Here is a 13,810-nt window from a genome sequence, read left to right on the forward strand (position 1 = left end):
ATATGCACATTGCCTATTAATTTGTAAATTTCTGATGAAAATTTTCATTCTTGTGCCTCATTTAACCATTGCATCATAATTACAGCGATGACTCCAACAACAAACATTTCAATAATATTCCTTTAACCATGTAGACATGAAATTAACTAGGCATTCATATAGGTGACCTGCTTACATAAATTGGATTACATGAATCATACAATACTTCCAATATGAGAAAAGAATGTAAAACAATCACCACTTATTCAATCAGAGAATCTCCTTTTTTAATTTCTCTTTTCTTTGTCTGTCTTTGTCTTTTGCTTTTCTCAGACAAGTAGTACCACAATGCATTGGTTCAGACAAGTACAACAATACATGAAGCAATCACCACTTAATTCAATCAAATAATCTTTTTTTTTTCCTACTCTTTTCTTTATCTTTATCTCAGTCTTTTGCTTTTCTCACAGTTTGTGACAAATAAGGTAAGACATAAACAAATAAGTAAAACAGTTTGCTTTTCTCACAGTTTGTAAAAAAATAAATATTTGTTTGAATTGATGTTCAATGACTAGCAAGAAACACCTAATCACAGGTTAAGTATAAGTAATTAAGAAGGATGCCCTTAATCTTTAAGCATATTGAGAAGTAAAAATTTGAGCAACTGTAATTTAAAAAAGAAGCAAGCTACAACCTTCATTAAATTTAAAACACACTCAAACAAATAAGGTAAGACAAAAACACACAATTGAGCTTTTTCTTCAATCCACGGGCTCAATGTTGCCATCTTCGATCATTTTTTCACCGCAATAGAAGAAACAAATGAAGAATTTGCATAATGAACAGTAGAACCCTTGATTTCCATTCTCATTGCAACGACAAATGTCGCAGCGCCTTTTTGTAGTGAGAAGTTGAAAGGTGAGAGGGTGTGGATGGGTTTCTGCATTCACATGACATTCCTGCCCCAACTTCATGTTCCTATAACTGCCAGATGTAGTTTTAAAGCAACTCGGATGGATGGATATATCGCAGCTGCGGCAGTGATACATCCAACTCTTGGGATACATTTCTCTCTCGCATTCATTGCAGTAGAATTCACCGGGATGGTTTAGAGTGGCGTCGTGCGTCAGAAGCAGAGGGTGGTGCTTGTCCCATCTACGGCTGGTGGTTGACGCAGGCAGCTGCGCGCATCCAACGTGCACGATGAAATCACAGATGCCGCATTCGTAGCAGTAGTCATCATCTATGAAGCTTCCACAGGGATCACAATAGAGAAAACCATCTCTCATAATCGTATCTTGTGTAGAACGAAGGTTGAGGGGGTGTGGAGGGTGAGCTGCGTGATACATAGTGTCCGGCATTGAAGCACACTTAATATCTAATTTGAAGATACATTTTTTGCAACCATAAAACAAACCATTCGTACATTCACAGCAGACTATACAAAATGACGACTCCCAAGGTTTACGTTTGTCACCGGATTGAAGGACAAGGCTGTGATCATTCTCATTGGTGTGGAGGAGAGGAAGAGATCTAGAGGAGAGTTGAGTTGGCAAGTGGAAGCACGCCAAGTGAAGATAGTATTTGCATGAGCTGATGCTACATCTCATGTAGTAGCAATCTTTACTACCTGAAGGAGAAGATGTTGGTGCTTGTTTCAGCAGTATTGGAGTAATGCACCCATCACATATTAACTCTGATTTTCTACAAGAGTAGTCTTCCTCATCATCATCATTGTCATCACCATTTTCTTCTTCTTGAAATGATGATGACGATGAGGAGGAGACTAATGTGAGTTTGTGATGGTGGAACTCATAATCAACATCATCTTGATGATCAAGGATGAGTGAATTTGTATCAACTCCTAATTGTCTCCTTAGAAAAGCTCCAATTAGGTCCTCACCCACAACCACATCATTCATTGGAAACACCATAATCCCTTTCTCTCTATATGCAATGCAACAAAGACACACATTTCAACACATACTATAAACCAACAATTTGTTATGATGATGTAACATAAAAATATTAGATTTACATAATGAAGAAAGATATATGGATTATACCTAGTGGTGGGGATATATTTGGTGAAGGCGCAGGTGAGATGGAGAGCATAGCTGCAAAGCTCACAATGATATATCCAATGTTTGGGAGTTAATGATTTATTGCACACTTCACAACTGTATTTATATCTGAGATATATAGATGGGAGATGAAAAGAGAGAGAGAGGGAGTGATGGTGGTCTTCCCTGTGAATGGTATGAGGCAATGAAGCACACCTCTCATGGATCCAATACTGACAATCAACATCAAGGCATGTGTAGGAACTCCCTTTGGCATGTTTGGTGCCGCAAGCATCGCACTTGAATGCACAACTCCTCCTCAACCGCTTCAATTCATGGTTGGGGTGACTCGGATGATGTATGATGCTGCGCTCCTCATCTTCGGCTGCATACATCGTGTCGCTTCCCTGTGCGCATCTGACATGCGCCTTAAACGTGCATTCTGCGCTCGTACATCTGTAGGAGATGCGTTTCAAATAGAATTGGCAGATCGAACAGCGCGTTACCCAATCCGTGGGGGCATATTGTTGAGCGAGTGTGTGGTGAGGGTGCATTGCGTGTGTGATCTTCCTCGGCGCCTCTGCACAGTCTTGATGTAGTAAGACATCATACCCACATTTCTGGCTACATCCATAACCTCTCTCTCCTCTTCTAAATCTCCCACTACAACCATCACAATTTCTGAAACTATGAATCATCACCAGAGAAAGTGGATGCTCGTGGCTCCAATGGTTAAGCATCTTCCTCTCCTCCTCCATCTCTTCTATCTCATTTTCTACTTTTCCACTCATCTTATGTGTGTTTGTGTTTTCTTTGTTACTTCTTGTGTTTGCATATCAAAACTTATAGTATACACTATTTTTCACTATCTTTTCAATATTGAATTGCACAAAGTATACATCAAAGTAACTACTCTTCTTTTTCCCTTATTTTTCTTTTTCTTTTTCTTTTGTCTTTTGCTTTTTCGATATAATTAAATTTTTCTAACGTCTAATTTAACTTTATAATACTAATATAATTTACTTTATGTCCTAAAACACCTACTATAAGAAAACTACTCGAATTCTACTTAAATAGAGGCCTGCAATTGGGCTGGATAAAATCATAACTCCATCCGTCCCTAATAATTTGTCACCAATTGAGTTGACACGAGTTTTAAGAAATGTAATAGAAAGTGTATTGAAAAAGTTGGTGGCATGTGGATCCTATTTTTATATACTCCCTCCGCCCCATTAAATATGCACCGTTTGCTTTTCGATACAAGATTTTATGTAGTGTTGTTTTGTGAGTTAATGAAGAGATAGTAAAATAAGAGAGAAGAAAAAGTAGAGAGAGTATTGTTTCCATTTTTAGAAACGTTTCATTTTTAATGGGACAGACCTAAAAGAAAAACGTTTCTTTTCTAATGGGACAGAGAAATTATTAGTTTTATAACAAAATATGAGTGAGAACGAGCTAGTTGAATGTGGAGTCCATTACCTGGTAAAAGTAAAAGATGATAAACTTTTAGGGATGGACGAAAATGGATATAAGCGGCAAATTTTTAGGAACGAAAGGAGTATTTTTTAATAACTAAGACAGTTCTTTTCAATACTAAAAAAATTGTTGGGTTAAGTGAACCTCAGTGTTTTAAAAATATGAATAAATTGGAACGAATAAGTAACGGACATCATTACGGTACGAGTGTAGTTACAACATCTCTCGAGCACAAGTGTGAAACTTTGGAGATGGGCTTGACAGTGGATTATAGCCCTCCCCTTAGCTGCCCGTTCGTACTTCAAATTCTCTATGGCCCTGTTTTGTTTATAACTAAATTTTATCCGATAGCCCAATCACAACTTTATCAAGACCAATCCATGTTCTATCATTGTTTATAGAATCAGATTTCATCGCATCATCTCTGCTGTAGAGAGATATTAGTCTACTTCTTCTCTTACTTTTCTTCATTTGTTACTGCGTTTATTCATTATCTTAATTTGGTTCAGTTGATTTTATAATTATTGTATTGGAACTAATCAGCACTGATTTTGATATGAGTAAGTTTCATGTGTTTCGTGATTCCTCCAAAATTTTAGTTATCACATATTGATTGATATGAGTATGATTATTACTCCTTCCATCCCACATGATTCGTCCCAGTTTTTCATTTTGGTCCGTACCACATAATTTGCCCACTTCACTTTTACCACTTTGGTAGTGGACCCCATATTACACTAACTCATTCCTACTCACATTTTATTATAAAACTAATATATAAAGGTAGGACCCACATTCCACTAACTTTTTCAACCCACTTTTCATTACAATTCTTAAAACTCGTGTCCGGTCAAAGTGACCTGAATTATCCGGGACGGAGGGAGTATTATTCAGAAAAAAACCACTATAGCTCACAATTTATTACTCTAGGACAACATCAAATTCAAAATACTTTATTTCTTGATTTTTTTACTTTCATATATTTCCATTGACCGTTTAAAGGCATGAAATCACTCAGGTTTCGAAGGTGACCAGCTCACATAAATTGGAATAGAAGAATCATTACAAAACATTCAATATGAGAATAGAATGTAAAACAATCACAACTTAATTCAATCGACAAAAATCTCTTTGTCTTTTGCTTTTCCGTTTGTCGTTTGTCTTTATCTTTTGCTTTGGCTTTGAATTCAGCTCTACGATTTTTTTCACTACTTTGTCTTTGTCGCTGTATTTTGTTTATACACATTTTAAGACAATTACAAGAATTTATTGGATTCTGCTAAAAAAAGTGTGAGAGTTGGATAAACCATCATTGGTCACATTTTACATTAAATTGGGTTATAGTAATAATGAAGGAAATTAAATAATCATATTAGTAACTTGCACTCCAGTGTTACACTAGTAGTTTGGGTTATATTAATGAAGGAAATTAACGTATAAGATGGCATGTTTGGTAGGGTGATACATAAAATTCCATCCTAGACGAATTATCACCCCTACCAAACATATAAAAAATTCTATCCCTAGATGAGTTATCATCCATACCAAACATGCCATAAGTTTAATTAGAGTTAATAGATTTCTTAGGCCTTAGCTATCATATAGTGGCTGTTGAGGACAAAAAAAATTAAACTAACCAATGAAATACCGTTTGGTGCTTATCGAAAAATTGAGGTAAAATAAACTACACTATTTCAATATTAGATTAATGGAGTGCGTTAAAATAACAACACCTCTTAAAATAACACCATACCACTATTCATAGCCAATTATTTATACACGTGGACGAATTATCAGCTGCCATGTGGCAATCATAAAAAATGTTCATGGGTAAATTTTCTCTGCCAACAATATCCAATATGCTAGACAACAATATCCAGTATGCTAGACAAGAATGTAAAACGATCCCTACTTAATTCAATCAAAGAATCTTCTTTTTTAATTCTCTTTTCTTTAATTTGTTTCGTCTTTCTCTGTCTTTTGCTTTTCTCACAGTTTGTGAGAAGTATACAACATTGCATTGGATTTAGCTCTAAATTTTTTGCCATCTTACTGAAAAAATAAATATTTGTTTGAATTGATGTTCAATGACTACCAAGAAACACATAATCACAGGCAGGGACGAAGCCACTATGGGGCCTGGGGGGCCTAGAGGCCCCCCAGCTTATGTTATTATTAGTATATATATTCTACACAAATACATAAAATCTCACCTAGTGTAGTTGGTTTGGGCCCAAGCCTCTAGTCTTAGTGTCCCAAGTTCGAATCCTGGTATGGACAAATCCCTATATTTTTCTTTTTTTATGTCCCACTATTTTATTTTCCTTGTTTTGTGTCCCAAGTTCGAGTTCCCTCTTGAACAAATCGATTTATTCTCCTTGTTTTATGTCCAATTATATTGTCTAACACTCTTTTTTCTATAATCTAAAATAAATGCATTTGTACATTATATGCCAATAATCATTTGAATTGATTAAAATTTTACAAATCTTAGTAAATTAAAACTAATTATAGAAAAATAATTTACCTAATTAGATAAACTAACATATCAAATAAAATGAATTTATCGACCGCTTTATTTGACGATTGTATGCTTGTAACCCCATTTGGTTATTTGTAATTTAATACCTAATCTTTAGAATCATTTACAGCTAGCTCTAGCAATCATTGCAATTTATTAGATCCCTTCAATTTTACTATGTGAAATTGCATTTGAGATTTGACGTGAGTTATATTCATAAGAGTCTTTATTTTATTTTTTACACTTTTATGTCGAAGAGTTTTACTCGAACTGCTATTTATTTTCATATATATCCGATTTTTGTCTTATTTTCTAATTTACTTAAACTTTATTTTCTAACAATGACCAACATATCTATATCTAGGTTCTACTACGTATCTCTAATTTTTTTTCCTCTAATTATTCATCTATATAGCTTGCAACTATCTATTTATTGAAACAACTTTTGGCCATACCGACACTAACAAATACCTAAAATTCGGGCCCCTCAATAAAAAATTTCTGGCTTCGTCTCTGATCACAGGTTAAGTAAGGGTTTAGGGTTTAGGGTTAAGTAACTGTAGTTTAAAAAAGAAGCAAGCTACAACCTTCATTAAATTTAAAACACACTCAAACAAATAAGGTAAGACAAAAACACAAGTCCACAATTGAGCTTTTTCTTCAATCCACGGCCTCAATGTTGCCATCTTCGATCATTTTTTTACCGCAGGGGTAGAAACAAATGAAGAAGATGCATGATGCACAGTAAAATCCAAGATAATCATGCCTATCCCGATCACAATTGTCGCAGTGGCGTTTTGTAGTGAGAATTTGAAAGGTGAGAGGGTGTGGATGGGTTTCTGCGTTCACATGATATTCCTGTCCCAGTTTGATATTTCTATGCCAGCCGGATGTAGTTGGAAGGCATCCTGGATGGATGGATATATCGCAGCTGCGGCAGTGATACATCCAGCCCTTGGGATTCATTATATCTTCACATTGATCGCAACAGAATTCACCGGGATGGTTTAGAGTGGCATCGTGCGTGAGAAGCAGCGGGTGGTGCTTGTCCCATCTAAGGCTGGTGGTTGATGCCGGCAGCACCGCGCATTCAGCGTGCACGCTGAAATCACAGCTGCTGCATTCGTAGCTGTTACCAACATCTATGTAGCCTCCACAGGCATCACAATTGAAGAAACCGTGTCTCATAATTGTATCTTGTGCTGAACAAAGGTCGAGAAGGTGATTCGGGTGAGCTGCGTGATATATGGTGTCCGGCATTGAAGCGCACTTTATATCTACTTTAAAGTTTTCACATTTTGTGCAACTATAAAACAGACCATTCGTATATTTATAGCAGACTCTGCAACATTTCCACTCCCATGGTTTAAGTTTGTCACCGGATTGAAGGACAAGGCAGTGATCATTCTCATTCTTATTTGTGTGGAGGAGAGGAAGACAGGAGAGCTGAGTTAGCAGCGGAAGCACGACAAGTGAAGATAGTATTTGCATGAGCTGATGCTACATCTCAAGTAGTAGCAATCTTTACTACCTGAAGAAGAAGATGATGGTGCTTGTATCGGAGTAATGCACCCATCACATATTAACTCTGATTTTCTACAAGAGTAGTCTTCCTCATCATCATCGTCATCACCATTTTCTTCTTCTTGAAATGATGATGATGATGAGGAGGAGGCTAATCTGAGTTTGTGATGATGGAACTCATAATCAACATCATCTTGATGATCAAGGATGAGTGAATGTGCATCAACTCCTTGTCTCCTTAGAAAAGCTCCAATTAGGTCCTCTCCCACAGCCACATCATTTATTGGAAACTCCATAATCCCTTTCTCTCTACATTCAATGCAACAAAAACACACATTTCAACATTACAATACAAACAATAATTTTTTTTTTTGCATGTAATTAGATATACATAATGAAGAAAGATATAGAATACCTAGTGGTGGGGATATATTTGGTGAAGGCGCAGGTGAGATGGAGAGCATAGCTGCAAATCTCACAATGATATATCCAATCTTTTGGTATTAATTCTTTTCTGCACAATTCACAACGGTAGTAATATCTGAGATATTGACGCGGCACATGAAAAAAGAGGGAGAGGGAGTGATGGTGTTCCTCCCTTTGGATATTCTGAGGCAAGGAAGCACATCTCTCGTGGATCCAATACTCACAAGCATCATTGATGCATGCGTAGGAACTCCCCTTGGCTCCTGTGGTGCCACAAGCATCGCACTTGAATGAACAACTTCTCCTCAGAAACAAGAGTTGGTGCTTAGGGTGACTCGGATGGTGTATTGTGCGCTTGTCACCTTCGGCTGGATACATCATGTCGCTGCCCTGTGCGCATCTAATATGCATCACATACGCACATTCTGCGCTCGTACATCTGTAGAAAATTCCCCACGCATTCCTTTGGCAGATTGAACAGCTCCCTTCCCCGGCCCCAGTTTTGAAATGTTGAGTGAGTATGTGTTGAGGGTGCATCGTGTGCCTGATCTTCCTCGGCGCCTCTGCACAGTCTTCATGTAGTATCACATCATAGCCACATTCCTGGCTGCATCTATAACATTTCTCTCCTCTTTTAAAATACTTTAGACACCCATAACAGTATTCTCCTCCTCCACATGGAGCTTCCACCAAACTAAGTGGATGCTTGTGGTTCCAATGATCAACCATCTTTCTCTCCTTCTCTTCTATCTCATTGTCTACTTTCTCACTCATTCTTATTGAGTGTATTTTCTGTTTACTTCTTGTGTTTGTATGTGTGTGTGTGTCCAGACGAACATATGTATATATACTATGGAATCATACAACAACTTCCCATCTCAGCAAAGAGTAATGTATCACAATAATCAAAGTGTTCCACTCTCCCTTTGTCTCGTGTCTTTTGCCTTTTTGCCTTTTGTTTTTCTCAATTAGACACACACATAAAAACTGTTTCTAGACCCCATTAAATGTCACATAATTGACTAAGTTCAGGTTTTAAGAAATTTTTTAATTTTATAAAGAAAAGTGGTTAAAAATTTAGCGGAATGAATGTGAATCCAATTTTATATACTACTCTCTCCATCCCCTAGAAATAGAAACATTTTTTTTTCCTTTTTAGTCTGTCTCACTTTCGAATCTCTCTAATGAGACAGATCCATTTTCCACTTACACACTTTTCATTCTATTTCTCTTACGTTACCAGTTTTGCATTAAAATTCGTGCCATTTCATTCTATTTATAAGGGAGGGGGGGGGGGGGGAAATATTATAATAATTGTGGGTATAATGAGTTAATGGAATGTGTGAGATTTACTTTACAACAAATAATAAAAATAAAATGAAACATTTGTTGATATCGTCCAAATTTAATAGGTACCGGAAGGAATACTATCTTTTCAAAACAGAATCACACAAAACTTCTAATACTATTAGCAAAGTTAATAGAGTAGTATCAAGCAACAACTCTTTCTCTTTACTTTCACTTTCACTTTCACTTTCTCTTTCTCTTTCTCTTTCTCTTTCTCTTTCTCTTTCTCTTTTGCTTTTTGATTTTGCTTTTCCTATATAATCATATATCTATCACGTCTAATTTTATTTTGTATGACTACACTACTATTGATGGAGTATAATACTAAGATAATTTATTTTTGTCCTTAAACAGCCGCTATATGAATGCTACTCCATATGGCTAAGAAAACTACTCTTTAGGCCTCTATGGAATTTAATTGGGCCACTAAAAAGGTTTATTCAGCCCAATTTACATTGGTGGAGGGCCTTTGACCACTACAATTGGGCTGGCAAAAATCATTATTTTTGCATTTCAATGAGACATTTAAAAACATAAAAAGAATGTTGGGTGTGCGCCTCAATTTTAGAAATATGAATAAAATGGAAAGAAAGAATTAATATATTCAAATTAACATGGAACAAGACATCGTTACCAAACGAATTGTAAATCATATAATTTCATGGGTTATTTACCTATAAATACATGAACTTTTAATATGAGAAAAGAAAGTAAAACAGTCACCACTTATTCAATCAGAGAATCTCCTTTTTTAATTTCTCTTTTCTTTGTCTGTCTTTTGTCTTTTGCTTTTCTCAGACAAGTAGTACAACAATGCATTGGTTCAGCTTATAGATTTTTTGCCATCTTACTTCTAGGAAAAGTCTGAGAGTTGGATCAGCCATCATTGCTCATATTTTTCATAACTTGTAGTGTGATATATGAACATTACTATGTCCTGAATTTGAAAAATAAATATTTATTTGTATTGATGTTCAATCACTACAAAAAAACACATAGTAATAATCAGGGGTTAAGTATAAATAAGAAAGATGTCCTTAAATCTTTATACATATATGTGTGGAAGTGAAAATTTCAGCAACTGTATTTTAAAAAAGTAGACTACAATCTTCATTAAATTCAAAATAAAAAATACGGTAAGACAAAAACATAAGTCCACAAGAATAAAAAAGGTAGACATTGAGCTTCTGTTTTTCAATCCACGGCCTCAATGTTGCCATCTTCGATCATTTTTCTACTGCAGTAGTAACATATGAAGAAGTTGCATGATGCGCAGTGAAATCCAATATCCTCATGCCTATCCTTACGGCAAACGTCGCAGCGGCGTTTTGTAGTGAGAAGTTGAAAGGTGAGAGGGTGTGGATGGGTTTCTGCATTCACATTGTATTCCTGTCCCAGTTTGATGTTTCTATAGTAGCCGGATGTAGTTTTAAAGCAGCTCGGATGGATGGATATATCGCAGCTGCGGCAGTGATACATCCAACTCTTGGGATTCATTATATCTTCACATTGATCGCAGTAGAATTCACCGGGACGATTTAGAGTGGCATCGTGAGTCAAGAGCAGCGTGTGGTGCTTGTCCCATTTAAGGCTGGTGGTTGATGCCGGCAGCACCGCGCATTCAAAGTGCACGATGAAATCACAGCTGCCGCATGCATACCTATGATGAATATCCCACACGAAATTATTACAGCCATCACATATATTGGGAGCTCGTGTCAAAGTATTTACTGGGGAGAGAAGGTGGAGGAGATGATTCGGGTGAGCTGCGTGATATATGGTATCCGGCATTGAAGCACACTTTATATCTACTTTGAAGTTGTAACATTTTGTACACACATAATACGGACCATGAGTGGGTTTGAAGCAGACACTGCAATATGACCACTCCCATGGTTTAAGTTTGTCACTCGATTGAAGGACAAGGCTGTGATCATGTTCATGGATGAGAGGAAGAGAGGAGAGCTGAGTTGGCAATTGGAAGCACGCCGAGTGAAGATAGTATTTGCATGATATCATGCTGCATCTCATGTAGTAGTAGCAATCTTTACTACTTGACGAAGGCGAAGAAGAAGATGATGTTTGTTTCACAGGTATTGGAGTAAGGCACCCATCACATATTAACTCCGATTTTCTACTAGAGTAGTCTTCCTCATCATCATAGTTTTCTTCTTCATTTCCTTCTTGAAATGGTGATGATGAAGATGAGACTAGTATGAGTTTGTGATGGTGGAACTTATAATCAACATCATCTTGATGATCAAGGATGGGTAGTTGTGTATATGCTTCAACACCTTGTCTCCTTAAAAAAGCTCCAATTAGGTCCTCACCCACATCATTTATTGGAAACTCCATGACCCCCTTCTCTCTACATGCAACAAAAACACACATATTTCAACATTACAATTATATATATGATGTACTAACAAACATATATAATCAAGAATATTGGTTACACGTGCGCACGTACCTAGTGGTGGGGAGCAATTTCTTGAAGGCGCAGTTCAGATGAACAACGTAGCTACAAAGCTCACAATGATATATCCATTGTTTGAAGTTTAATCTTTTTATGCACACTTCACAATGGTAGTCATATATGAGATATTGAAGAGGGACATGAAAAGAGAGAGAGAGGGAGTGAGGGTGTTCCTCTTTTTGGATATTCTGAGGCAAGGAAGCACATCTCTCATGGATCCAATACTGACATGAAGGTGTGGTGCATGTGTAGGATGAACATGGACTCCCTTTGGTGCCGCAAGCATCGCACTTGAATGAACAACGTCTCCTCAGAAACAAGAGTTGATGCTCAGGGTGACTCGGATGATGTATGATGCTGCTGCTATTCTGCTGTTGCTCATCATCTTCGGCTGCATATATCATGTCGCTGCCCTGCGCGCATCTGATATGCGTGACAAATGTACATTCTGCGCTCGTACATATGTACGAAATGGGATGAACAGTCCATTGGCAGATAGAACAGCACGTTGGCCAATCCACAACGCCATATTGTTGAGCGAGTGTGTGTTGAGGGTGCATTGCGTGCCTGATCCTCCTCGGCGCCTCTGCACAGTCTTCATGTAGTAGCCTTTCATACCCACATTTCTGGCTACACCCATAACCTTTCTCTCCACTTCTAAAAGGCTTAAAACAAGCATTACAATATAATAATTTATCAAATTTCACCGGAGCAAGTGGATGCTCATGGCTCCAATGATCAACCATCTCTCTCTCCTCTACTATCTCATTCTCTACTTTCTCACTCATTGTAGTGTGTACGTGTGTGTGTGTTTTCTTTGTAGTAGGAGTATTTCTTATGTTTGTTTTGTGTGTGTGAGGAGGTGTCTATATATCTATATATATAGAGAGTATAACAGACCTTTGGGCTATGGAAATATATTCTTATCTCAACAAAGATTAATGTATCACAAATACTAAAGTACTCCCTCCGTCCCGGATAATTTGGGACACTTTGACCCGGCACGGGTTTTAAGAATGTAATAAAAAGTGAGTTGAAAAAGTTGATGTGATGTGGGTCCTACTTTTAAAGTATTAGTTTTATAATAAAATGTGAGTAGAATGAGTTAGTGGAATATGAGGTCCACTACCAAAAATGGTAAAAAGTGAAATTGGACAAATTATGTGGGACGGCCCGAAATGGAATACTGGGTCAAATTATCCGAGACGGAGGGAGTACTATTTTACCCTTGTCTTTTGTTTTTTGCTTTTCTCATATATTAGTTGAAGAGGGAAACTCGAGGTTGGCTTTTGAGCATCCACAATGGGACTTAAGTCCATCAATAATACAGTCAAAACTCCTTTTTTCCAACAATCCAATCCCAATTCAGACTTAAATCCATCAACAAATCAGTCAAAACTCCTTTTTTCAAAAATCCAATCCCAATTCAACAAAACTACTTTCTGTAACGGGAGTTGTTTAAAAATTACTATATACTGTGTTAAAATTTGAAAATCACTTGATAAAAAATCGAAAAGTGAACGTCGCTTAATTAAATAGCAAAAATTTGCATAATTAAGCAACAAATGAGTGTTTTTTGTGTGTTTGATTAACTTGTCAAACATGCAATTCCATTCAGTAATTTTTTTTTAGTCTATGATTTGCGCAATATATCATTAGATGACCGACAATATTTTCTTTGATTAATGACTCATGATCTTTTCAAAAATGAATCACACAAAACATCTAAGGTTAGCAATGTGGAGTACTATATATTTAAATAACAACTCTTCTTTTTCTTTTTCTTTCTCTTTCTCTTTTTCTATTTTTTTTTTTTATATTTCTCTTTTTCCTTTGTCTCTTGCTTTTCTGATGTAATCATATATCTATCACGCCTATTTTAACTTTGTATGATTACTTCTTGTGTTTGTGTGTGTGTCTAATTTAACTTTGTATGATTACTTCTTTGCGTTTGTGTGTGTGAGGAGGTGTCCACAGACCTTTGAGCTATGGAAATAT

General features: G+C 36.6%; 2 protein-coding genes and 1 pseudogene across 3 annotated transcripts; all 3 read right to left on the reverse strand.

Annotated features, from left to right (window-relative positions):
• Positions 1 to 622: 622 nt before the first annotated feature.
• Positions 623 to 2,833, reverse strand: LOC148924052 (uncharacterized). The gene is made up of 2 exons (XM_089059985.1): positions 2,046 to 2,833; positions 623 to 1,926 (listed from the first exon to the last, which is right to left on the reverse strand). The coding sequence occupies exons 1-2, from the start codon at positions 2,831 to 2,833 to the stop codon at positions 741 to 743; spliced, it is 1,974 nt and encodes a 657-aa protein (XP_088916111.1). The 3' UTR covers positions 623 to 740.
• Positions 2,834 to 6,602: 3,769 nt separating this feature from the next.
• LOC125203390 (uncharacterized) lies at positions 6,603 to 8,763 on the reverse strand (annotated as a pseudogene).
• A 1,767-nt stretch (positions 8,764 to 10,530) lies between these two features.
• Positions 10,531 to 12,600, reverse strand: LOC148924053 (uncharacterized). 2 transcript variants are annotated; one of them, XM_089060050.1, is made up of 2 exons: positions 11,807 to 12,600; positions 10,531 to 11,704 (listed from the first exon to the last, which is right to left on the reverse strand). In XM_089060050.1, the coding sequence occupies exons 1-2, from the start codon at positions 12,598 to 12,600 to the stop codon at positions 10,531 to 10,533; spliced, it is 1,968 nt and encodes a 655-aa protein (XP_088916176.1). The 2 variants fall into 2 exon arrangements, with proteins under 2 accessions (XP_088916176.1, XP_088916175.1); XM_089060049.1 differs by having other exon boundaries at positions 11,795 to 12,600.
• Positions 12,601 to 13,810: the final 1,210 nt, after the last annotated feature.

This window comes from Salvia hispanica, chromosome 6, assembly GCF_029641045.1.
Source record: "Salvia hispanica isolate PSC_SH4W2 chromosome 6, Shi_PSC_v1, whole genome shotgun sequence".
NCBI classification, from domain to species: Eukaryota; Viridiplantae; Streptophyta; class Magnoliopsida; order Lamiales; family Lamiaceae; genus Salvia; species Salvia hispanica.